This window comes from Crocuta crocuta, unplaced genomic scaffold (genome assembly GCF_008692635.1).
Source record: "Crocuta crocuta isolate KB4526 unplaced genomic scaffold, BGI_CrCroc_1.0 scaffold564, whole genome shotgun sequence".
NCBI classification, from domain to species: domain Eukaryota; kingdom Metazoa; phylum Chordata; class Mammalia; order Carnivora; family Hyaenidae; genus Crocuta; species Crocuta crocuta.
Genome location: NW_027533010.1, coordinates 960967 through 988460, shown reverse-complemented (window position 1 = coordinate 988460; position 27494 = coordinate 960967). Strand labels below are relative to the sequence as shown.

At 36.1% G+C, this 27494-nt stretch overlaps 1 protein-coding gene across 1 annotated transcript in view; it reads left to right on the top strand.

The window, feature by feature from the left end:
- Positions 1–299: 299 nt before the first annotated feature.
- STK17B (serine/threonine kinase 17b) overlaps positions 300–27494 on the top strand; it is a 34214-nt gene continuing 7019 nt past the window's right edge. Inside the window, exons 1-5 of the mRNA XM_077745782.1 lie at positions 300–372; positions 10307–10472; positions 17279–17491; positions 24120–24264; positions 25962–26088. Coding sequence (XP_077601908.1) covers positions 10351–10472; positions 17279–17491; positions 24120–24264; positions 25962–26088 — 607 coding nt within the window. The 5' untranslated portion in view covers positions 300–372; positions 10307–10350. The remainder of the gene's footprint in view (positions 373–10306; positions 10473–17278; positions 17492–24119; positions 24265–25961; positions 26089–27494) is intronic.

Sequence of the window (27494 nt, the reverse complement as noted above, 5' to 3'; positions counted from 1 at the left end):
CACGTGACAGCCCCGCCCTCCGCGCGCACTCGGATTGGCTCTCCCGCCCGAGGGGGTGGGTCCTAGCATACAGCCCTGCCCCGCAACGCGGCTGCAGTTTTCAAACCTCAACTGTAATCTCCGGTCACCGTCTCCGCTGCCGTCGCCGGGAGCCACCTCACCGGGGAACAGGTCACTACTGTTGGCCGTTGTCCAGAAGAGGAAAAGTGGGTCCTGCTACGTTCGGAGCTACCTGGCGCCTCACTGGGCTACAGCTGGAGAACGAGTCCTGTGGTGGCCACCGGCGTGTGGCGGGACGGGAGCCNACCTGCCGTGTCCCGAGCGGTCAGCGTCTTCCGATTCGCGCGACCACAGTTCTGCCGCGACTAGTGGGTAGGTTCGGGGCTCCGATTCTGAACCCCTGAACCCGCCCCTTTTACCCCGGACACGGAGACCCCGAAAGTGGGAGGGGTCCCGAAGAGGGATAGTGTCAGGCAGTGTGGGCGGGTTCAGGGTCTCGTCAGAACCGCGACCGTCAGCGGGGCGGAGGTGGGCTCGGACTCTGCGTCCCCTCAGGTGGCCCGACTGCCCGGGGCCCGTCTCTGCCCTCCGAGCAGAGTCCGGCTTCGCTGCCCCGCTCGGGGTCGGACGAGGGCGCCCGGTGGTCCTCCCAGCCCCCCACCCAGCGTGTCTGTGCGTGTGCGCGCCGTCGCCCGGGCCAGCTGAGCTCCTCCGGGTCGCGTCCCGCGGGGGCTCCCTTGCGCGACCCGCTACCTCGCGCCCCTTCCACGTCGCGTCGATGCGGTCTTTCCTGGCCCTCCCGAGTTCACGGCTGTGTTGTGGGCACAGGACGTGTTCACCTCTGGGCTGCTGGACGCGTCCTGCTCACAGCCGCCTTTCGTCTCGGGGAAGTTTTGTGCTCCTCTTGTGGGGCATTTTCGGTTACTGCTTGTGAACATTGTCTTAGAGTCACTGCCTAGAGCGGACAGATTGCAGTTGTTGCAGTCTGTCCAGCGATCTGATTTTATTTGGATGCCGCGTAAATCACTTAAGTGTACGCGAGTCACCCTCCAACTATACAACTACGTCATGGCTCCAGTATGGAAGTTGACCCAGCTCTTGCTTTTATTGTGTAGGGAAAAGCGCTTCATTTGAATTCCCTTAAAGGGATTAGTGGAGACAGAGTTGAAAGAGACTTTATGGCAGCTGGTAGCTGATATTGGTTCTTTTCTTCCTCGGTCTGTGAAGGGACTAAGACTCTGAGGCAAAGTTGCAAATTAAAACTTAAAAAAAACAAACAAACATTTAAAAAACCCAACCAGGTACTGATCAAATGTCAATACTGTTAGGTGTGTGTATCACGTTCTCTGTTTTGCCAACGCAATGTTTACCTCTGGTACGGGTTGGGGGGGTGGGGTGCTGGAGCTTGCCGAGGTGTCTGATACGGCGTGGCCCCTTTAAGTTCTCGTCTTTGCCAGTGTGAGCGCTGAGACAGCGTGGTCTGCAGGGATGGTTGGGCCAGTGGTGGCCTCTGTGTGTGCCCTGGCAGTAAAGCCCACGAGCACAGTCTTATTAAAGGAAAATATAATAAACCTATTTTCTCATGGCTGCACTCTTTTATAGTTTTATAGTGAACTGCCCAGAAATAGTTTGTAACAAATTCGGAAGTGTTTGTTGTATAAAGTATGAAGCCACTTACCCATACAACTTTGTATTTTTGAAAAACTTGGTCCATAGAAGCATTGCTCTAATTTAAGACCTCTCTTCTTCCCCCTTTATCCTTCTGTGAGATGTTTCATTTTTTAAAAAAAAGTTTTCTAATATTCTCATAAGTGGAATTAATAGCTGCTTTATTTTTGAGATGCATAATTTACAGTTTAGATCATCCTCTAAGTTATTGATCTCAAATTGAAGTGTGAAATATATTTACACGGCAGTATATTTAAGTTTTAAAAGTAAAACTTGTATAATGATTTGAAAGTCTTTCTTTTTTGTGTGTGGACAGAGTGGTGGTAGGTAGTCGCTTTTGGGCTCTGCATAGTGAATTACAGTTTAAGATCAGTTTTTAGGAGAGTCAAGTCTGGACTAATTGGTCACCATGTCGGCACATTAATTACAAATCTGAAGAAGATAAAGAAGTTTTATGACCTGTTTCTAATCAAACAATTTTATTTTTAAGTTTGCATTTGGCAGTGCTTTACTGGTGTTAAGTAAACATTTAAACTTTTTTTTTAAAGCTTTGTTTTGAAGCTGTTCGATAATTATGAGAGAATATCCTTATCAAAAGTTTCCTGTTATACTCAAGAGACCCAATTAAAAACCCATGAATTAGGGAAATCAATTGCTAACACTATCACTAAATCCTAAAATTGCCTATTTCCCGTATATAAAATTGGCAGCCAAGAATAGTGCTCCTAGATTGACTGCCTTTAAAAGATTTTGATTGATTTCTTGTGTTTTTTTAAGAATTCTTTTGCATTCTCTGACTATTGATTGTGTCAGTAACATTAACAGTCATTTATATACTTCCTTTCCACTTGGAAAAACTTTAATGTTTTAGTTGCTGTAGTCTTCTACAATAGTGATGACAGAATTCAAGGATTTTATTTTTAAGTAGCTTATATTCTCTGATAGACTAATATCAAAGGAAATTTCTTTGAATATTTCAATTAATATATGTACTTACAAATTAAGTCACAAAAAATAAAGTTACATATTTTTGTCTAAATAGGTTGTGACATAATTTTCATGACATACTTTGTTAAACTTTTAAAAATTTCTTTTTTTCCAATAACATTTAACCTTGAACTTGAATGCCACTTTAAACATCTAATCAGTTTCTTTCAATGTTTGTGGTGTATTTTGGTGCATCCCTGACCCTTTGCAACTTCTTCACCAAAAGAGGGCATAGTTCTACTTTAAGCATTTAAAATTTTGATATTAACAGTGAGATGGTAGTTTAATCTTTAATCCTTAAAGGATCATATTCCATTTTGTATTGTAAAGATTACTGAACAAACAGTACTTCAGTGGTGTGGTATGTAAATAGTACTTTATTTTGCAATAGAAACTTAATTTTCCATTTGATGAATGACAAGCCCTGTGTGTTTCTTGGTCCGCTATATTTCTGTTTTTCAGCATCTTCCTGTCCTGTTTAATTTTCCTTCCGAAGGTAGAAGAGATGGCTCCGGGCTTTACTGTCATGGCACACAATCAGGCCTGGGGTCGTTACCTGGAACTTCAGCCCTTGGGTAGTATGTACTAGACTGGCTGGGCTAGAGTCAGTTAGCTGGCTTCCTTTTGTGATTTACGAAGGACTAAATTCCTGACTTATGCTTCCTATTCAATCTTTAAAAGCAAAAAAAAAAAACACAAAACCTACTATTAGAATATAGTTAGTAAGGGGCGCCTGGGTGGCTTAGTCGGTTAAGCGTCCGACTTCCGCTCAGGTCATGATCTCGCGGTTCGTGGGTTCAAGCCCCGCGTCGGCCTCTGTGCTGACTGCCAGCTCAGAGCCTGGAGCCTGTTTCAGTCTGTGACTCCCTCTCTCTCTGACCCTCCCCTGCTCACGCTGTCTCTCTCTCTCTCCTAGATATAAATAAAACATTAAAAAAATTAAAAAAAAAGAATACAGTTAGTAAAAGGAATATAGGCTCTTCCTTGAAATTAAAAATCCTCTTCATCCCTATCCCTACACCAATACCTTTACTTCTAATCAATGGAGTCTTCTGCCATCCTAGCAGAGCATTCTTTCTTTATTTTGATGGATGCTAGATAAATAACTCTCTAGTTCTCTAGTTCCTCTGTTTCCTAGGAAAAACTTGGTAGCTATTAATTGCTGACATAGAAGGGAGTTGTTTCCCTGTAATCTTGTGCCTTGCATTGTTTCCAGCTGCCTTTTGAATTTACTTAACAATGATGTAGATTTGTCAGTCCTTACCAGGACAAATTTCTGAATTTCCTGAATGAGGTACCTTTTAAAATATTGATATTCTTAGCTGAAGTAGGTATTCACATAAAAGAGGTGGTCACTTAGTCTGTAAAGACAAAATAAATTGTTGGTATTACATTACATTATATGATAAAATAATTTTGTCCCTTTTTCTAAGCTTTATAGCTATGCTGCTTAGAATTGAAATTCTCTAATAGCAGTTTAGAATATTCCTTATTTTATTTAACCAAATATTGATTAAACAGAGACTAAGCTGCTTGAAGCTCCAATGCTGTAATTTCAAGATGCATCTCAAGCTCTGTTAAACCCCTGAAGATCCAAGATGCACCTAAAAATTCTTGTTGCTGTATTTCATAATTCCCATAATTCAGTTCATCAAACATTAAAAAAACGACTGTCTGGTGCCAGACACCATGATGGGAGTTTAGACACAAAAGTAAATGTTGCCCTGTAGTATTCCATGGTATAGGTAAACCACATCTTCTTGATCCATTCATCTGTTGATGGAAATCTGGCCATGTGTAGCAACATGGATGGACCTTGAGGGTGTTATGCTGAGCGAAATAAGTCAGGCAGAGAAGGACAAATATCATATGTGTGCACCTATAGGAGGATTAGGAGGAACTTGACGGAGGAACAAGGGGGAGAAGGGTGGAAATGGTGGGGGAAAGGGAGAGAGGCAAACCATGAGAGACTCTTGAAATGCTGACAAAAACTGAGGACTGATGGATGTGGGGGGGAGGGGGGATGGGCATGGAGGAGGACACTTGTGGGGATGAGCACTGAGTGTTATGTGGAAACTAATTTGACAATAAACTATTTGTAAAAAAATTAAAAAAAAAATTTAAAAAAAAGAAAAGAAAAAAAAAAAAAAGTAAATGTTGCCCTGCAGCCTAACATGTTACTTGTTGAAGAGGTCTGTCCAGGGTCCTCCTGGTTCTGAAATGCAAAGTTCAGGCATTTAGACCAACCTGTGGGTTTTAGGCAGAGCTTCCTGGGGGAGGTGACATTCTATGTTGAGATATGAAGGGTGCGTGAGAAGACTTAGCCATTTAAGGAGAAGTATAAAGAATGTTTCAGAGATGTCGAGGCAAAAAAATGAGTGTGGCAGGAAATGAAACTGGTGTGTACCTGGCCTCAAAAGGCTTTTGCCTGTCATGCAGGAAGGGCTTTAGCTTATAGGTACTGGGTAGCTAATGAAGGGATCAAAGCAGACGATTGGATTCTCTAGATGTTTTCATTTATTGTATGTTATATACTTTGTAAAACATTTTATCAATAACCTTGAAATGAATATTGTGATGAATGTTTTTAAAAACAGAACTGTTTATAGGTTTTATAGAGACTGTTGTTTGTTTTACTTCTAATCACATCACATTGCTGTCTCTTTTCAAGTAAGTTAAGGCCCAGACCAAACCTAACATTTCCTCTGTTACTTCCTTCACTGATCCATATCTGAATTCTTATTGTACTTATTGTAATGGGCATTAATGAAAGAAAAATCTTTGAAAATAAGTTTGAGGTACTGTATAATTAGAAGGTTAATTTTATCTTGCTTCTCTTACCCTCTTACTGTTTCTAGGGCCTGATTGTGTCCCCGTGCACACTTACACTCACAGTTACCTACTAAGTCCTGTAAGATTTTTTTTTATTAGTGTAGCCTAATAAAGTGTTATGAAATGAATTTCAAATAGATTGGGACTTATTGGCAGTGTACAATTAGCTATGTGAATTGTGGTAGAAAATAAGAAAAGGTCTAGGGTTGTTGGACTTAAAGAGAAATTGGTGGGAAAGCACTGAGAGACAAAGCACGGACTGATAACCTTCAGGTACCCAAGGATTAAATCGTACATGATGAGCAACCACATGTTTGTGGAGGGTTTAGACAAAGGTAACATTCATGCTCCATTATATGTAAAATTAGCCAAAGGAGAAGAAATGGAAAAATATCTAGGCTGTGGCAACTGGTTCAAGAGCAGTAAATGGAAGGAAAATATAGGGTGCTGTGTGTCTGCCAGCAGTCTGTAATATATTAGCAATAAGTAGGTAAATGTCAGGTTCTGTCTTCAGAAGTGTGCTTGCTTTTTTTTTCTGAGACATAGCTGTGTTCAGAGCTAGACTGAAATGTATCACAATTCAAAAAAAGATTTTTGTATTAACATGTATTTAAAAGAACCACTGATTGCCCAGTGCTGTTTTTAGCTACATTGATAGTCTTAAAAATGCCTGTGGGTACATTCAGCATTATGAATGTGAGGGAAGGAAATTTTGTTAGGGTAAAAAAATTAAACACAAGGCAATGTCCAGTATTAGGAAATATTATTAAGTAGTTCAATTAATAAGGCCCTACTTATATTATCATAATCCATAGCAATCCTTTTTTAAAAAGGTCACCTCTTTTCCCTTCTAACATAACTAAATAATAGATACAACAAAATTTAGTATTTATCTGTATATTTGGATCACATTTTGGATTTTGGGTGGGAGGGGGACCCAGGATAAGCCTAGATTTTCACAAGTGATACTCATAATAAAGGTGTGTGTTTTAAGGTTACAAATTGTTATTCATTATATAGAAGTGTAACTATGACATTAATTCAGAATTTGTTAAATTGTCTTTTCTCTCCAGTATTAAACAAGGCATTAATTCTTATTTAGTGTTTACCCTGAATGCTCATATGGTCTCTGCGTAAGAGCTGACATATTATTTGGATAGTGAACACCATCTGCTCTGTATAAATGCTGAGAAAATGCTGAGGCCTTAAAAAAATTGAGCAATAATGGCTTTTGAACCTACAGCCAAGTAAACCCTTAATGTGTGAAGAGATAGATTTTGCTGTTGCAAGTGGGTAAGTTGCTACATTTAGTGTCTGGTCATGTATATTCACAGCAATAGTTTTTACCCAAAGGCATTTACTAATTTTTTTTAAATGTTTTATTTATTTCTGAGAGAGAGAGAGAAAGAGAGAGAGACAGCGTGAGCAGGGGAGGGTCAGAGAGAGAGGGAGATACAGAATCTGAAGCAGGCTCCCGACTCTGAGCTAGCTGTCAACACAGAGCCTGATGAGGGGCTTGAACCCACAAACCGTGAAATCATGACTTGAGCCGATGTCAGACGCTTAACGGACTGAGCCACCCAGGAGCCCCTCTAATTTCTGCCTCTTATTAAAGTAGTACCTGCTTAGTGTAGATATTTTCAAAACAGGAAAAGTATAAAAACTGCCATGATCCCACCACCCAAAGATAGTTACTGGTAACATTTTGCCCTAGTTTTCCAATCTTTTCTTTCCTTTTATATTTTTGCCACAAAATTATCATACTGTATACACTTTCTGTGTCTTCCTTTTTTAACTTAATATTTTATGAGATAAAAATATTCTTTAAAAGCATGGTTTTTGAGGATATAGTATCTTAGTTTTAGGTATATTTAATCATTTGTTGGGCTCATTCAATCAATAAGTTTGGGGTTTTTTTCATTATTATAAATTATACTTCATTGAACATAAATCTTTGAATACATCTAAGACCCATATTGACTCTGGAAACTTGAGAGCAGAAAATACTTACTCATAAAATTATTTCTGCTAGAGTTCTTATGAATAGATCACTTTGTAGCAGATATATTATAGCATGAGATAAACATCTTAGATTCTAGAATCTAGATGAGGTGAACTTCTCAGAATCAAGAACCTGTACTCTGTCTCTGTGATTGAATTTGACATGTTCTTGTTCTTGTATTTCCCAAGGCCTGATTGATGGACACTGTTGGGAATTTAGGCCAATTTGTATACATGATATAGGTATATCCTTTCTTTCTGTATGTATATATGTATAATATAAATATGATCATAAGCGGGCATATTCATAGACTTAGAAATTTAGAAAAAAAATGGTAAAAGCCCAAAGATGACCTGAAAAAAATTAGATTGAGCATAGAAATTGGTAACCATATTGATTTTTGTTAGAGGACTGTATGGCCAATGTAACTGAGTGCCATCAGAACTAAGCAAAGACATAAATAGTTTATCAAGACATAGTAAAAAAAAAGAATTTTAAGAGCTGAGTGTGAGCTAACTTGGGGTGAGAAATTTGAATATGGAAACAGTACAACTACTCAACAGTAGCCAGGGACTGTGTAGAGAGTATCTTTAGGTAGAATATTAACGATATTTACTTACTGAACAATCATGATGTACTCTCATGACTAGCACTGTACCAGTGTCCTTCTACATGAGTTCATCATATTTTAATTTTAATCTTTAGAGTTATTTGGGTTCTGAGAGTTCTATTATAATCCATACTTTAGAAGAAGCAGAATTCAAGCTTTCTTCACTGGTAATCAGAGAAATGCAGAGTAATTCACAAGATTCCATTTCCTTTCATCACACTAGAATAGCCAAATTTAAAGGCCTGAATGGAACAAATGTTAGCAAGAAAATGATAAGGTCTCCCACCTAGTGATAGTGGGGATGTAAACTGGGCATCTAAAAAAGGGACCAACTTCAACTGTGTCAGTGATGTCATATTTATTTTTAATTTAAATGAAATACAGCAAAGCAATAAGATTGAAAAAGTGTTATATTTGTATCCCTTCTTATACATTTGGAAATATTTCTCCCTTCCCTTTCCCTTCCCTTCCCTTCCCNNNCCTCCCCTCCCCTTCCCTCTTCTCTTCTCTTCTCTTCTCTTCTCTTCTCTTCTCTTCTCTTCTCTTCTCTTCTCTTCTCTTCTCTTCTCTTCTCTTCTCTTTTAAGTAGCTATATTTGTTTCCCACACTGCCATAACAAAGTACTGCGGACTGGGTGACGTTAACAGCAGAAATGTATTCTCCCAAAATTTTGGAGAGCAGAAATTTGAGATCACGGTGTTGACATTGTTGGCTTCTTCTTAGGTCTTTTTCTATGGCTTGTTGATGTCCTTTTCCTCCCTGTGTTTTCATGTGGTTTTTCCCTCTATTTCTGTGGCCTAATCTCTTTTTATAAGGACACCAGCCCTGCTGGATTTGGGTCCCCCTAATGACCTCATTTTTAACTTCATTACCTCATTACCTCATTAAAGGCTCTGACTCCAAATACATTCACCTTCTCAGGTGCTGGGGGCTAGGACATCAGCATGTTGATTTAGAGGGGAGGGACACAATTGGCTCATAACAGTAGTGAAGTTAAATAATTTAGATAAGATCTCATAGCTGGTATGATGGATAAATTGGATTCCGACCCAGATGTGATTGAGACCAAATGTTATCTTCAGAATGCTGGGCTGCTACCCTTAGACTACTAGAGATGTACACCAAAACTAATTAAACTTTGTTTCTGCAAAGACCAACAAATTTAGAGAAAAAAATTGCTAACTTAAAAACAAAACCACTAAAATATAGAAACTGAAAACACTGAACTCTTATCACACTGCTTATTAAATTGAATATAGTTGGCATTTGAATTTAGGAAGATAAACAACAGTACATGTCAAGTAGGAAATAGAGGAAAAATGTGGTAGAGAAAGAACAAAAGCCGTAGGGTGTTATTGAAAGAGGGTACTAGAAGAATAATACTGACCTTTTTTTTTTTTTTAGTAAACATAGCAGGATTTTTTTTTATATACTTTGTAAAATATATAGTCTGCAATTATATGAATTCAATTCATATGGGATAGTAGTTTTGTTAAAACTGAATATATGTAAATATCACAGAATTGAAGATAAATATGGGTTCAAGATACAGAACTGTAGAATAAGGCTTTATATATGGTCACTCATCTAACAAAATTACAGAGCTCAGTTCTACCAAAAGAAAAAATTCTTAAGACCTACCTATGAAAGTTTGAATTTAATATTGAAATGTAGGTAGTCTGTGAAACAAGTTTTGCTGCTTGTAGTCATTCAGAAGTCAGTAACAAAACTCACAAAATGTGAATTCACTACCAAAATTGTTTGGCCATGAGAAATTATATTTAAAATGAGTAGTCATTACCCTGCTGTGTTAAAATCTTGTTATGTGAAGGTGTAACTTTAGAGAATAACAGTTTAAAAATGAAATTGAATAATTGCTTATATTAAAATTTTATTATAACTATTTTCTAATTTGAGAGATTTGAGGTTTTTTATAGTAGTTTTATTCTGAAATAAAGTCAGTAACTTTGTTCAAGTACCATAGGGATGATACCAGTTTATGAGTGTGCTTTTTGTTTTCCTTCCTTCTGGGTAGAATGTGCTGCTTAAAATCTTTCTTTTCTTTTTTTGGTAGGGGGAAGGGTTATAACTTACAACTATATTTGGAGCTATAAAGTGTAAAGTACATCCTGTCTATCCGTGATAACATCTTTTTTTTTTTTCAATTGCGTTTAAGTTATATCCTGTACATTCTCTTTTTTAAATAGGTAAAAATAAGTGACTAAAGAAGCATATCTGGGAGTCATCTGACATGTCGAGGAGAAGATTTGATTGTCGAAGTATTTCAGGATTGTTAACTACAACTCCTCAAACTCCAATGAGAATGGAAAACTTTAATAATTTTTATACACTTACATCTAAAGAGCTGGGAAGGTAAGGAAATTGTATGATGTGTATGCTGTTTAAATTCACATATTGAATTTCTGGGTTTATAGTTCTATAAAATTCATTTCATCATTTTAAGAAATGATTAGAATTCTAGAAAGTCATCATCTTTGCTATTATTATACAGAATCTAGTTTTAACTGACTTGGAAATCAAATCTGTAGAGAGTTAGTGAGCTTTTATGATATATTTCACCTAGCTTCAGAACCCTTAATAGGAGGTCAGTTTCTTAATTTGAGGCTGTGTGTGGCAACAGGTAGCTTAGCATAGAGGACTTCCAAGTCCAAATGCAGGCTCTGCCATTTCCAAACTGTGTGACCTCAATTAAATCTCTGTTCCTTTTAGTGCTATAGTTTCCTCATCTGAGAAGTGGGGATGAAGATAATTATATCTGTCTTCCATGGTTGTTATGAGGATTAAATTAGTTAATATTTGTAAAGTAGTAGAATGTTATCAATTTTTGTTAAAAAATTTTAAATTCCTAGGATATTTTGCTGGACTAAAAAAATAAATAAGGAGGGACTCCTCTTTTTTCCTCAGTTAAACAAAAAGAATTAACTACTATTTGATGGTATAATTCTGTATGATGAAAAATGCATATTCTGTAAGTTTAAAACCCTATGCTTACACTAACACTAATCTGTTTTGGCCTGATGAGAGTGTAAATTCCTTAAGGCCAAGGGGCAACCTGAGATTCTGAGATTTAGTTTTACCATTTTAATATACATGGAAGTTGGAAAAATAGACTAAGATATTTATGTTATGTGTTCAGCATCTCTGAACTTTAAATTCAAGACATTTAACATAGTTGAAAGGTGGTGATCAGTTTCTATCTTTTGTTTGATTTTAGTTCTGGAGATAAATGTTTTGCTTATCTTAAAATGGTTTACCAAGTCCATGTTTGTATTGATAGACCTATAGTAAGATAGTATGATTGATTTTTATCTTCGAAAATCTCAGTGTGAAAACAAAAGTTGACTGAACCATGAAAAGTAATTCTGTTCTTGGTGATCTTTTATAGGAAGGATAACAAGTCCTAGCCTTGTCAGTTTTTGGATGCAGTCTTTCTTTTGCAAAAATAAGGATGATAATATCTACTTCATTAGACTAAGAACTAAATGTGAAAGCATTTTTCATAATTCCTGGCATATTTATTTATTTAATTTTATGTGTACAGCATCTGGGGGTTTTAATGATGTACTGAAAGATACAGTCTTTTTTTTTTGGATCTTTTATTTATTATTATTATTATTATTATTTTTTACAGATAGTTTACTGTCAAGTTGGTTTCCATATAACACCTGGTGCTCATCCCCACAAGTGCCCTCCTCCATGCCCATCTCCCTCCTCCCCCCCTACACCCATGAGTCCTCAGTTTGTTCTCAGCATTCAAGAGTCTCTCATGGTTTGCCTTTCTCCCTTTCCGCCACCATTTCTCCCCTTCCTCTCCCCCATGGTCCTCCATTAAGTTCCTCTCAATCCTCCTACACTGTTGGTGGGAATGTAAACTGGTACAGCCTCTCTGGAAAACAGTGTAGAGGTTCCTCAAAAAATTAACAATAGAACTCCCCTATGACCCAGCAGTAGCACTGCTAGGAATTTACCCAAGAGATACAGAAATGCTGATGCATAGGAGCACATGTACCCCAATGTTCATAGCAGCACTCTCAACAATAGCTAAAACATGGAAGAGCCTAAGTGTCCATCAATGGATGAATGGATCAAGAAGATGTGGTTTATCTATACCATGGAATACTACATGGCAATGAGAAACAATGAAATCTGGCCATGTGTAGCAACATGGATGGACCTTGAGGGTGTTATGCTGAGCGAAATAAGTCAGGCAGAAAAGGACAAATATCATATGTTTGAAAGATACAGTCTTAAAAACCTTTCAGAATGTTTCTAGGAGGGGGGGCACCTGGGTGGCTCAGTCGGCTGAGTGTCTGACTTCAGCTCAGATCATGATCTTGCTGTTCATGTGTTTGAGTGCAGCGTTAGGCTCTATGCTCACAGCTCAGAGCCTGGAGCCTGCTTCGAATTCTGTGTCTCCCCCTCTCTCTCTCTCCCTCTCTTCCCGACTCATGCTCTGTCTGTCTCTCTCTCTCTCTCCAAAATAAATAAACATTGTGAAAAAAAGAATGTTTCTAGGAAATTGTTTAGTTCTAAGTCTGTAATTATTTCTCTTTGCTTTATAACAGGAAGGAGTAAGTTTTGCTTTTAGTTGCCTGTATCTCACACCCGATAGGGATAGAACTTTGCACTGGGAGGACTTTGGTGGTCAGTGGTGGTCTGACAATTCTTTATGCAGCAGTCTTTCCTATAATTTTCCTGACAAGCTGTTTATCTAGCCTCGATTTGAATGCTGCAGTGATGGGGAACTCATTACCTCAGACAATATCTGTTCCATTTTGTGGTTGTGTCTTGGGCACAGAAGGTTCTCTTTTTTACTCTGCTAACATTTACCCAATAGATGTGGCTCTTGTTTTGTAGCTGCATGTAATGTCCATGTAAAACTTTTTCAGAGATTTGAATATGGCCAAACACTGCCAGCTTCCTTAAATGCTCATCTTATGACCTAATTTCCAGACAGTCTTCCTTGATCTAGTTACCTTCTTCTGGACTCCTTGTAGTTTTCATTGTCAGTCTTAAAATGAGGAGGTTTAGAGTGTACACAGTTTTGTCAATATCTTAACATCTAGAATGCTGTAAAGGTTTATTGAGATAGCTAAGATTCCATTAGGGGTTGTCTTCCTTTTTTTTCAACAGCCATGTCAAATATATATGTCTTATAGAATCATGTAGTATATTAGCAAAAAACAGATTAAGTTGGAAGTCAGTTGACCTGTATTTACTCTGGATCTAAAGTTGTGTGATATACTTAGTTGTGTGATTTCCTTTTCGTTAAGATGAGAGGGTGGACTATATATCTCCAAGTTTCCTTCTATTGCAGAAATGTTTGGCAACTGCTTTGAGCAGGTAACTGAATATGAAAAGCTTTGAGTAGTACACACAACAAAGGGTATTCTTTTCCATTTTTCTAAGTTATATTTTGATTAGTAACTGTACATACATTTATTAAATTAACTGCAAAATAAGGGATATTAGGGGGAGTTAGAAAGTCTATAAAATATTTTTCCTTTGAGAGTTTTGTAGAACATAAACTTTGGGGAGGACAATATTAATAATTAAATTGTTTTATAAATGAGGTACTATCATAAATAACAAGCATACATTTGAGTCGGGTGTATTTTTAACATTCTAGAGCAAAAACTCAGACTCTGATTAAAACAAACTCAGATTGCTAATGTCCCATCTTCTAATATCTTTATGAAAGAGACCTAACATTTTTCTTTGAATTGATATGGGCTAATGAGTCACATGGTAAATTCTGATATTTCTTTTTTCATTTAAAAAAATTTTTATGTTTATTTTATTTTTGAAAGAGAAAGAGTGGGGAAGGGCAGAGAGAGAGGGAGACACAGAATCCGAAGCAGGCTCCAAGCTCTGAGCTGTCAGAAGCAAAGAGCCCGACCTGGGGCCCACGAACCGTGAGATCATGACCTGAGTCGAAGCAGGAGCCTTACCTAACTGAGCCACCCAGGCACCCTTTGATACTTCTAATTAGTAAAACTTGATTAGTTGGAAATCATGAATCTCTGTCAGTAACTTGCTTTAAGTTCTAATACTGCTACGAATTTTAATATCCTCTACACACAATACATGCAATATCCTAATGCACAATGAAAATTAAGATGAAAATATTGATTTTCTTGAGGCTTTATGTTTTGAACTCTGTGAACATAATTCTAGCATGTGATGAACTACAAAAGTCTTTGTAAATCAAGTTGATCTTTTTAAATCAACTGTTTTTTAAATTAATTTTAAGATGTTAGTGTTTAAGAATTCATTTTCCTTTAGCAGACTAAAAGAAAATATATAAAAATTAACAGTTCATTTTAGACTGTTCTCAAAAAACTCTGCATTGTTCCTGTTTTTTAATATGTTGGGTATGTTTTTTTCCACCCCTCCCCCAACTGAGGCAAGGTTTCTTAGGACTTCTTGTGGTTTAGAAGGGTGAGGCAGATGCAGAAATAAACGTCAGCTTCCTTTGTGGCTTACCCTCCCCCCTCCTTTCACATTTCATTGTCTATTCTAGAATACAGAAGGGTAACTAGACCTTTTCAACTGCTGGGAAATCTAGTCAGCCTTGCCTTTTTAGGGTATGAATTAAGTATTATTTGTTAAGGGTTTTTAATTTTTTTAAATATTTCTGTTAAGTTTGATATAGGAAAATTATGTGCAAAAGATTATTTTTGTTACTTCTAAACCACAAATAGCATTTTAGAATAGGAAATACTCTTTCCTTTGTAAGTCATCTGGTAATTATGGTAAGAATATTTACCTTCTTTAAGAGCATATAAATGAATGTATGTAAAATGTTACTGGAATCTCAAATAAGCTTTAAAAAATATAAATGCTTTACGTACAGGATATAAAATACGGTAGCACAGTATGTGGTATTGTAGTAGGTGCATAACTCTTGCATTCATTCAACAGATATTTCAGTTCCTATTATGTGTTAGCCAAGTGTACAGCTCATAACAACTGTGGTAATTCGGACAGGCAGGGTCTCTGCCCACACGAGGCTTTTGCTTAGCGGTAAGCACTGACAGGTAAATAATTACCCATATCATTTGGTCACCTTTGTACTGGATTTGTTTAAGAAAGCCTTGTAAGAATACATGAAACAATTAGATTAAAAAGTGTTACTAGTTAATTTTGCTCTTTGTTCCTGAGAAAATTCTGGCTTGTATATGTAGTTACAAAATTAAAGCAGAATTTAATTGTCACAGTTGGTAGTATGAACTATTTTTTTTTTCAGTTGGACAATTTTCTTGGTTATCTAGTTTCTGTTTACTTAGTTTTACAAGGTGAATTTCTGTATAAAACTCGAAATTTCCTTTCTGTTTTAGACACATTTTCACTTCTAAATCTAAGTGAGAATTGGCAGCAGTGAGTTGCACTTCTTAAAAAAATTATCTTAAAGGGAGGAATTGTTTTGTAGTGATTAGAAGAGAAAGCTAGGAATTCATATTCCATAGTTTAATTCTTGGCACTCCAGTTCCATATGTGACCTTTTGTGAGTCATTTAATCTTAGTTTGACTTGATTTATCCAGTATAAAATCTGTAAATATGGGTGGTTTGAATACAAAGTAAAGACCGATGACCTTTTTGTGTGCTCATTGAAATGCATTGATTGGTACTGCTTTTGCATACATTGAAAAATGCCTTAGTTTAAATTAAACATGACAATCTTAAATAAAGGTTCTTTTCAATAATCAGGCTTGTGTATGCAAATTTATTGAGTTGATATATGTTTTGATAAATGTAGATTTAAATTATAGCTTGGTCACCTTTTTTTTTTTTTTTTTTGACATTTGAGAAAACTATTTCAGCTTGGTTTCCCATTCTTTTCACTGGCACCAATTTTGAAGAAATTTGAGGAATAAAGAGTAGGAATCTTTGTCATCCTGACCCTTGAGAATAGCAAGTAAAATAACAATCAAGCCATTTATTTTATCCCCCCCCCCACCTACAACCCAACCCCAAATCCCAGGTTTTCCTTGCTAAAGCGCACCTGACATGCTGTGTTAGAAATCAAATTGGAGAAAGGAGTTAGGGAACAAAAGGTCTTCTCTGAGACCCTTTATTTACACTTCATTTGTTAGTTTGAGCCTTAGGATACAGGTTCTTAATTTTGGATCCCCTGGACTCAGGTTTAGAAGGTTGACAGATGGGCTTTGAAATCTGAAAACCCTCTGGAATTATATGTAAAACTTTCTATTTAAGGGCACGAGTACATTTTTCTGGGTAAGCAGTCAGTAGCCTTTATTAGATTCTTAAAATAGTCGTACTCAAAATAGCTCTAGGTCTTTGGGAAATTAGATTTTGGGCAACTATAGGCTTGGAATACATATTTGTCAATGTCTTTTTAAATTTTAGCTGAGATGATAAGCATTTCTGTTGGAGAGAGCTAAATACCTACTTATTCCTAAAATGATAAACATGACTTTAATGCGTGTATTTAAACTTAGCTTGATAACTATTAATTTTCTTAGTTGATTGTGAAGTGTCCCTGGATAGTCTCCATAGGACACACATACCGCTGATATCTGTAACAGGCTTCATAGATCACTGGCCAACATTCTGAGATTTACTGGAAAAAACACCTACTAAATTAGTGATAGAAAGCTTCAAAGATTGTTAAACATACTGTTGAAAGGCAAAACGGTTACACTAATACAATTAAATGTCAAATACCATTTTTGGTTTCATTTTAATTTTTTATTTTTGAAGGAAGCTGTTTGGATTAGAGAGTAAGTGTGGTACCCTTTTAAAGGTAGTCTTTGGAAATAGGCTAAGATACATATGCTCTCTGGGCTCTGCAAAACAGAATATCATTTACTATGTAGGATTGTTATGATATTTAAACACAAACGTTTATATCAAGAGTATGGGATGGAATTGGTATGCAAATGAGATCTCACCTACAATGATAATGTATTATATTAACAGTGATAATTAAACACAATTCTTTTTTATCCTGTTACTACATTTGCCATTTTCATTTTTAGTAATAATAATATAAATTTCACAAAAATACATGCAGTATTTGATTCAACTAAAGGCATAGTAGTTTGAAACGATTAATTCTAAGTTAGAATTATGTATTATGCTAATGTTGTTCTTTTTGGAAAAGTTAAAATTGACTGTTCTCATTTTCCCCCAGAGGAAAATTTGCTGTGGTTCGACAGTGTATATCAAAATCTACTGGCCAAGAGTATGCTGCAAAGTTTCTGAAAAAGAGAAGAAGAGGACAGGATTGTCGAGCAGAGATTCTGCACGAGATTGCCATACTTGAATTGGCAAAATCTTGTCCTCATGTGATTAATCTTCACGAAGTCTATGAAAATACCAGTGAAATCATTTTGATATTGGAGTAGTAAGTATATACTTTAATGAATTTAAATAAATTTAAAGTACTTATTTTAATTGGTGGGATAAGGTGACCTGAAATGTTAAGAACAAGAATGATACAAGTGTGACAAGAACTTGTAAAGATTTTGGGGCATCTGGGTGGCTCAGTCTGTTGGGTGTCCAACTTTTAATTTCGGCCCAAGTCATGATCTCACAGTTCATGAGATCAAGCCCTGCGCTGGGCTCTGCACTAAAGAACAGAACCTGCTTGGGATTCTCCCTCACTGTGTCTCTCTACCCCGTTCATGCTTGCTCACATGCACGTACTTTCTCTCTCTCTCAAAATAAACATTTAGAAAAAAAAAGAACTTGTGAAGATTTCTGTTGATAAAGTATTAGAGAGACATAGTGTATATTTGAATATTTTCACATATACACAAAAACAAATTAAACAGCACGCACAGAAAACCCAAATGACAACACAATGTTTGGGGAATGTGGTGAAATAAGTATACTTTCATTACTAATAACATAGAAAGTTGATGAGTTTTTGTGCAGAACAGTGGATAAATATAATTGAAATCATTTATATATTTTATCCATCTATTTGTCAATGACTCATGGAGAATAGAAGGGTGAATTTGCATGAAGGTAAAGGTATGCCTGTCACATTGTTTGTTAAAGAAATACATTTATTTAGTATTGTGTAACTTGTGAAAAACTGTTAGGAATTGTAGCAATAAGAAATAAAATATATCTCTTCCCACAAGTCACTGAAAAGCTGAAAACACCCAACTATTCAGCAATTCATCGCGTTAAGCGTGGGGCAGAGAGCATGGTTAAACCAACTGGCTTGTTAATCAGTATATTCACATGTGATTCTAAAATAGTACCGTTATGAGTGATAGTCTGACATGTATATAAAATGTGTTTGAACATCTGCAGCAATTGGAAGAGATTAGCTAAATTTATGTTTAATATGCTTTAGGGTCTGATAATTTTTATAAAAGAAATCTGTTTTATAATAAACTAAAGAGATTAAGTATTTACTTTAGAAAAAAATACATTATAAGTACAGTAATTCATTTTAGTGGTTAACCTGCATCATTGTCTTTTTGAATTTAAAAGTATATTATGTAGCCCAGGGGCGCCTCATGGGTCAGTCCATTGAGCAGAATTCTAACTCTTGATTTTGACTCAGGTCATATATGATCCAGGGGTCATGAGATCGAGCCCTGTATCAGGCTCTGTGCTGAGCATGGAGCCTGTGTAAGATTCTCCCTCTCTCCCTCTGTCTTTCTCTGCCTTTCTCTCCCGTTCCTATATGCTCTCTCTCTCTTTCTCTCTCTCTAAAATAAAAAATAAAAAACAAAAGTAATGTAGCCAAATTTTATTATTTAGGTATTTTAAGGATGAAGAAGTTTGTTTATATATGTGTAAAATATCAATATATTTTTGTATCAGGAAAGTTGATTACCTAGAATCAACTTGTAAATATGAAAATGCTTATTTTGCAAAATGTTAAATTGACAAGTAGTTCATTTAAGAATGAATACTATGGGAGCGCCTGAGTGGCTCAGTCAGTTAAGCATCCGACTTCAGCTTAGGTCATGGTCTCATGGTTCATGGGTTTTGAGCCCTGCATTGGGCTCTCTGTGCAGACAGCTCAGAGCCTGGAGCCTGCTTGGGCTTCTCTCTCTCTCTCTCTGTCCCTCATTCGCTCATATTCTCTGTCTCTCAAATAAAGAAACATTAAAAAATATTTTTAAAAAAGAATGAATCCTATGTACATTTTCTATAATACCAACATACTAAGGTATATTATAGCACCTTCAAAATAAATTAGAATCACAGACGTGCCCAGGATACTATCAATATGATTTCATTTTATATATCTTTTGTGATTATTTTTGTTAGATTAATCTAACCTTTAAAAAGTTATCTACTTGGGCATTTTGCTAAGCAAAATAAGTCAGTCAGAGAAAGATATCATGATTTCACTTGTATGTGGAATTTGAGATACTTGATAGATGAACTTAGGAGAAGGGAAGAAAAAATAAGATAAAAAAAGAGAGGGAGGCAAACCATAAGAGACTGTTACATACAGAGAACAAACTGAGGGTTCATGGGGGTGGGAGGATGGGGGTGGGTTAAATAGGTGATGGACATTAAGGAGCGCACTTTTTGGGATGAGCACTGGATGTCATATGTAAGAAATTAATCACTGGGTTCTCCTCCTGAAGCCAAGACGACTATATGTTAATGAACTTGAGAAAAGAAAAGTTATCTACTTGCATGACACTGCACATTTGAAGTCTGTGAAACGAAGCTTTTTCAAACACAGTAATGGGATATTAGCTTTGGAGAATGAATACATAGGAGCATTGAGTACTTTCATAAAATTTTCTGTGAAGGATTTATCTAAATAGCAACAACAAAGTACATCAGAAAATTTTTACACATTTTATGGTTGGATTGTGTTCATACTCTGAAAATTGATTTAGGTACCCTACCAAGTAAACTGAATTCCATAAAGGCAGAACTGTACCTCATGGCTGAAGTGTATAGCAAGCACTCATTAAATGTGTAAATGGATTAAAATAATCTCTTACTAGAGCAACTAAGACCTACTAAAACTTATTACTAGAGCTTGGTTTAGTTCCTATCACTTTTGGGGTAGCATTGTCACATCAGATAATCTCAAAGGTAAAAATGTGGTCAGAGAGACTTAGTTGTTTTAATAAGGTGGCATAATTTTTTATGTGGTGAAAGTAAAACAATTACCAATCTGATCCCCTCTTCAAATCATCCCACATACTTTTCTTCTTTGACTTTTTTAGTACAAAATTTGAAATCTTCAAAGAAGTTGAAAGAGCAGTATAATTAATACCCATACTCTTCAGCTTGATTTACCAATTGTTGACATTTTACCACATTTATTTAAAGTTTTAAAAGAGGGTATATAACACATAGGTTTACATGACAGTGTACTTGGACTAAAGTACTATTATCACACACAACATGTATACAAATACATAAGCAAATGAATGCAAACCCTCCAAATTTCTAAATTTGTTGGTTGATATCCCATCAGAGGACAACTCTTCTAATAGAGAAAATGGAGCTCTACCTGAATGTGCCTTCCAGGGCAGTGATAATGGTATATAGGTGTCTTTTCTGACTATAGAGATTTTTTTTTTTCTTCTCCGAAGTCACTGCTCTTGGGTGGCTTGTTTGAACAAACCATCTGCTTGTCTACTACTCACTGCTTCCATTTATTCTTCTAGTTTTGTTGACTTCTGTAATCTGCTTCTCGTGTTATCTGTTCATTTCCTCCTCTTACCTGCTCCCACTAATTTTCCATTTCCCGTAGCTCTACCATTTCCCGTAGCTCTACCTGTGTCCCTCTTTTATGGGAAAAATGGCAATCCTACAAAAGACGTTGGTCAACTTACCAACCTGAATAGAAGAGACAATCTGATTGACTGACAATCATTAATATTTGTTTGATTTTGTTACTGAAGGAAAAAAAAACCCTTTAGGATGCTTTTCCTGGTTATAAAAGTAATACCTATGTGTTATGTTAAATTTAGAGGATATGGGGGTGCCCAGGTGGCTCAGTCAGTTAAGCATCCGACTTCAGCTCAGGTCATGATCTCGTGGTTCGTGGGTTCGAGCCCCGCATCAGGCTCTGTGCTGACAGCTAGCTCAGAGCCAAGAGCTTGCTTTAGATTCTGTGTCTCCCTCTCTCTCTGGCCCTCCCCTGCTCACACTGTCTCTCTCTCTATCTCTCTCAGAAATAAATAAAACACTTAAAAAAAATTTAGAGGATATAGAAGATAAAAATCATATGTATACTATGGTTACTTTTATGGCATATTCCTGTATTTTAAAATTATTTTTATTTTTTGGTCTGTGAATATATACCTTTAAAAACAAAATTGTGAGTTTGGGCTTACTCTATTAGAAAGCTTTTTTTTTTTTTTTTTTGCTTAAGACTATATTATGTGCATTTTTATATGTATAATGTTTATAAAAATGAAGTTTGATTTAGCAAAGACTTTTTAAATTGCCTTCAAAAATCAGAGTTCAGTAAGAAGGCCCCAAATGCAGAAAGGCTAGATGTTGGCTAGACTTGGAATTAATATTTGTTGACTCATTATAATAATAGTTAATATTTACTGAATATTTACCATGTGTCGGACACTGTGATAAATATTTATAGATGATCAACTTTGATCTCTAAAACATCTGTCATGTTCAGTACTTTATATGGCTTATTTAATTCTTACAGCAATACAGTGAAGTAGGAGCTATCAATATTCCTCATGTATCATTGAGTTACAGTACAGGAAATGGAGGCAGCATTTTGTCCTAATTTATGCAACTAGTTAGTGACAGCCAGAATGGAACCCAGGCAGTCTTGAATTTCAGTAGGTACCAGTATAAGCAGCCTGTTGTCTTATCTACCTCCTATGTCCTAGGCACCAGGGAGTGCTTTGCATTCTTTTTCTTAGTTTGTTTTCTTATATTTTTTGAATTTTAGAATTAGTGGAGGATTTTATCTATTGAGTTAACTTTAGTGAGTGTAGTGTAAAATGTTGCTACATAACTGGTGTTCAGGAATGAATTTCTTAAGCAGTTTATATGCTGTATATATGAAGAATTCAGATCTTCCAAGTATTTTTCATATCTTAATAGTAGGTGTAAATCCATATTTTATACAGTATTTTTTATATTTCAAATTATTTGGTCTGGTTTTGCATCAGGTATATCTTGTTAAGCACACAACTCATTCTAAGAATCTAAAGTATCTTCTCGTCATTTTCTTGTTTGCTTATGATTGCATTAGTAATATTAGCTGTAGTACCTTTGAAGGAGTATTTAGACCACTTTCTGTTTTGAGAGGATTTGCTTCATTAAAACTAAACAATGTAACCAGAAAGAGACGGAGTGAGGGTGTCACTAGCACCTGGCCTGGGGAGTCCTTCCTCCTTTAGAAGATTTTGAGCAGGGCTGTGACAAGTAAACATCTGACATGCAGACTAAGGGACCACCAAGTGTAGTCCCTGTATAAGTATTCATAAGGATTAATTTACTTCTTTGTAGGTGAACATGAATTTCTAATATTGTCTTCCTATACCTTATTTTGAATGTCACTTGCTATGTTAGTTTATAGCAAACTAACTTTTTATTTATTTTTTAATTTCTTTAAGTTTACTTATTTCTTTTGAGAGAGAGAGAGCACAGGAAGGGGAGGGGCAGAGAGAATGAGAGACAGAATCCCAAGCAGTCTCTGTGCTGTCAGTGCAGACCTATTGTGGAGCTCAAACCCACGAACAGTGAGATGATAGCCCGAGCTGAGTTCAACAGTCGCACGCTCAACCAGCTATGCCTCCCAGGCACCCCACAAACTAACTTTTTAATACCTTTGTATTAAAGATTGTCTTTACCATGATACCTTAAGACAGGTACTAATTTTTTTATCAATTTTCTTGGAGTTTCAAGAGTTGGGGGAAGTTGAAGTGTAAGGGTGAATGGAGTTTTCACAGGTATTCCTTACACGGTTACCTATGGAACATGGTAAAGTGTAAAGCAGCAAATTTCTGCAGCCTCTAACTGACATGTATTGGTACACATGGTTTGGTGACAAATTACATCTGCAGTGTAAAGGGTCAGTCTTGTGCCTTTTAGTGCTGGACTCAAATTGACCACTGTTATTTTTCCTTCTTATGGCTCCTCGTACATATGACCTGCTTCTTCCTCTTGTCAGTCAATGAGACTTCTGAATTTCAGTTTCAGCTGCTCTGAAGAATGACTGTCTATTCCATCATTCATCCATTCAACAAAATTTTACTAAACACCTTCTACATGCCAGACACTGTCCCATTTTACTACATAGAATATACTTTACTTGATATATTCTTAAATATACTTTATAACTTTTTGAATAACCGTCTAGATTTTTAAAAAATTTTTTTAGATTTAATCCTCAAAAAAAATCTAGGCGTGCCCAAATGGCTCAGGTGGCTGAGTATCCAACTCTTGATTTCAGCTGAGGTCATGATCTGAGGGTCATGGGATGGAGCCCTGTGTGGGATTCTCTTTCCTTCTGTTCCTCTTCCCTGCTTGTACTCTATCTCTCTTTTTAAAAAAATCTATTGCATTCAGTGATGACTCTTTTACAGATGGGGAAAGTCAAATAAATCACTGATCCTAAGTTATATTGCTGATAAATAGCAGATTTGGGATTTAAACTTATATCATTTGATTCCAAACCTAGGGACTTTTTTTCTATGCTTTTGTCGACATTGTTTAGATTTTCAGTTCTTTTAAAAATAATAAAAAATCTGTGAAGCTACAATACAAGGTATTGGTTAAGAATGCAGATTTTCATCCATATCACACAGATTCAGATTGTGGTTCTCTGTTTACTATGCGACCTTGTACAAGTAGCTTAACCTCTTTGTAGTTGTTTCTTCATCAGTAAAATGGGAATAATAATCCACATGGTTGTCATGAGAATCAAAAGTATATGTAACTATATAGAGAGACTAGATAGCTATAGCTCTTACTTAACAGTTTTACGGTATTTAAAAGTTGTCGTTTTTAGGTCAATGATTTTCCAAGTTTCTATTTCAATTTTACTTCAGTGCTGCAGGTGGAGAAATTTTCAACTTGTGTTTACCTGAGGTGGCTGAAATGGTTTCTGAAAATGACATTATCAGACTCATTAAACAAATACTTGAAGGAGTATGTTATCTACATCAGAATAACATTGTACATCTTGATTTAAAGGTAATGTACTTTATGATTTTAAGTAACACAACATCTCTGTTCCTTCTGCTCTTGGGATGCATAATTACAAGCTGGTATTGGTAGAAAGCAGCAGTCAGATTACACTCCTCTGTAGTGCAGTGGGTGCACACTTGTGCATCTGTGCTACATGGACTGAATTTTGTATTGGCAGAGAGGAGAGGACTGCATGTGCGAGCAGATCAGACTAATCACTGGGCTCTTAAAAACCATTATTCCTCCATTTTCTAATCCTTCAATCATTGTACCCCCATCCCACTCTGACATCCTGGGTTCTCTCATCTTGTAAAACTGCCCCATCTCTAAAATACTCTAGTCTAATCTCCATCTCTGAAGATAACTTCCTTCTAGTTCTCATTTCTTTGTTCCCATTATATTCATGCTTTTCCCCTTGAGACATTTAGTCCTTTGGCCCCTCTTTTGTACCCCAAGACGATGCAGTGCCCTTACTCAATCCCTGAAATACCGCTTCAAACTCTTGTTATCCTTTCTCTTTATCCTTCCTCCACAGCCACCCAAAATCTCAATCAGTCTCTTATTTTTTGAACATTGGATTCTTCTTTCTATATTGTCTCCCTGTTGCATAATCCTTTGTCCTTCACTACCACTTTCACAATAATGATGATTTAAGATTTATAAGTCTCAAACTAGACTTTCTTTTTCTTACCTATTTTCAAAAGAAAAAAAAAAATCTGTTTTTCTGTATCGGGCCCCCCTCTGGAAAAAGGGTATTATTAACTCCCTGGCAGCCGTGCCATGTCTCCTACCAATAAGATATTGGAAAAATAACAATATGGTACATATCAGGAGGATCAATCCCCCCCCGGCACACTTCTTGTTGGGTCTTTCTCCTGCTAAGGATAAACGAAGTGGATTACATAATGCCATATAACACTTGAAGTCAGGGATGGCAAATAAACCTGACTTTGTAGATGCTAAAGCCTATGGTTGACACCAGCAGATCTAATTACCCTTACCTCTTCTTTAATGTCTCTGTGATTTAATAATAAACAAGCATGAGGTTTTCCCCAAGTTAGACTTAGGATTCTTCTCACAGACTTTGGGAGCAGCACCTTGGCAACTATAATGGTTATGACAGTGGTGAGGAATTTTGTAACAGACCTCAGCAAAGTCACTTGGTTCTGGGAAGCAATGGGTGACACCTTCCATGCATCCATATCTTACTGTCTAAGCTACAAACCTGGCAACTGTCAGATCCAGAACCATCATACTGAACCATTTTCTGTTCCTGGAAATATATACATTTTTTATTCCTTCATATTTTCTTTCATGCTGTTCCCTAGAGTGCCTTTCTAACTGGAATACTTCTATTTACCATGTAAGGTTCAGCTTAAATATCACCTCTATAGCAAAAGCTTCTTAGACTTTATAATAGGCAGAATTAAGTAGTCTTGCCTTTATTATCCCGTATATCTCATAATCAATGAATCTGTATATTCATCTAACTTCTTTTTCATCCAAACTAAGAGTCCTTTAAGTATAATTTTAATTTCATTTATCATTGAGTGTAAAGCTTTTCCTAACTAGTAGTTCAGTACTATTTGGTGAATGATTCAATGACATGTGTAATAGCTAAACATTTAATTTACCTCTGATCTGAGACTAGCATAATTTTATTGTTGTATATTACTTACCAATTTTTATTGTGCTTTATTTAGCCACAGAATATATTATTAAGCAGCATATACCCTCTTGGAGACATAAAAATTGTAGATTTTGGAATGTCTCGAAAAATAGGGAATGCATGTGAACTTCGGGAAATTATGGGAACGCCAGAATACTTAGGTAAGAATTCCCTTTTATTTTTACACCATTTTGAAATTTATCAACTAAATGATACCTCTATAAAACCATATTTTAGAGCATGTAATTCCAGGATATATTTGATTCAGGTATTTTAATGCATTGAAATTTGGTTATGACACATTTAAATGAACTTTAGTGAATGTAGGCCAATTGAGGCATTCACAACAATTCACATGACATTGGACATGTAAGTTCAAAAGTTAATGTTTTTGTGCAGTAGCTTATTACATAAAGAAAAATGGGTGAAGGGAAGTTAGGGAACAGGAAAAAATGGAAAAAAAAGGAAAACAGGGAGTCACGTGGTCCAGTCATTATTATCTTTGAAGGCTGGCTATTGGATAGATGTCATTTCTACTTCTGTCCTGGTCCCAACTCTGAAGCTGTTTGCAATATACATAATCTTCAGTTTTGCAAGAATTTTTAGCAGGACTGCTTGATTTTTGTTGCTACTGCTTAAAAATGTGAGATTTTACCTAGGGTTGTAAAAGGAGGACTTTGAAGAAAAAGGATACCAAAAAAAGGTCCTAGTGAGATAATCTGGGGATATTGTACTATATCAACAAATAAAATCATGCGGATGAAAAAAAGTTAAGTTCTATGAGGCAGCACATAAATTTAAAATATTTTAATTTATAAAATGCATTTTTTTGCACTTTTTTGTTGTTCCTTATATTGATACCCCCATGCAAGTATTGAAAAGATGCAACTACACAGAACAGGTACTACTCAGCAAGGCAGCTGACTTTCCCAAAATGAAAACAAAGCAAATTACTAACTTTTGAATGCTAATAGGGGCTATAGTGTCCTAGAATAAATGATTATGATTATAGGTAACACAGCTCACAGAAGTATGTATAGGGTGGGTAGGTTGTATGATGGACAGAGACTGACAAATATGTATGACTCAAAGTCTTTATTAATGAAAATGTTAGGCTTTAGGAAATAATTTTTGTGAAACAAAGTTATTATTCAAGCATAAATCCTAGTCTGGACTCTATTAATTTGAAATTTATGATAAAGTTCACAAGATATAAAGAATTTATTTTGCACTTAAGAAGTTGGCAGGGAAGGAGATAATGGGAAGTTACTTGAATAGGAAATTAGGTTTTTGATAGTCTAAGAGGGCTATTTAATCTACTTGAAAATTTAAAGCACTTTCAGAAAGCATAATTTACTCATGTTATTGTAAATATATACAATTCTCTTTACTCTGAAAAGAAAAACTTAAATCAGTGTAATAAAATAACTAATTCTTAACAGAGTAATCAAACTAAAATTTTTAAAAAGATTCCAGTGTCTAAAATTTTACTTCTTCATAACTGTTTTTCCTGAGATTAATCTTAATGATTAAAAAAAATTCTCCATAGCTACTGGTTATTCCAAGA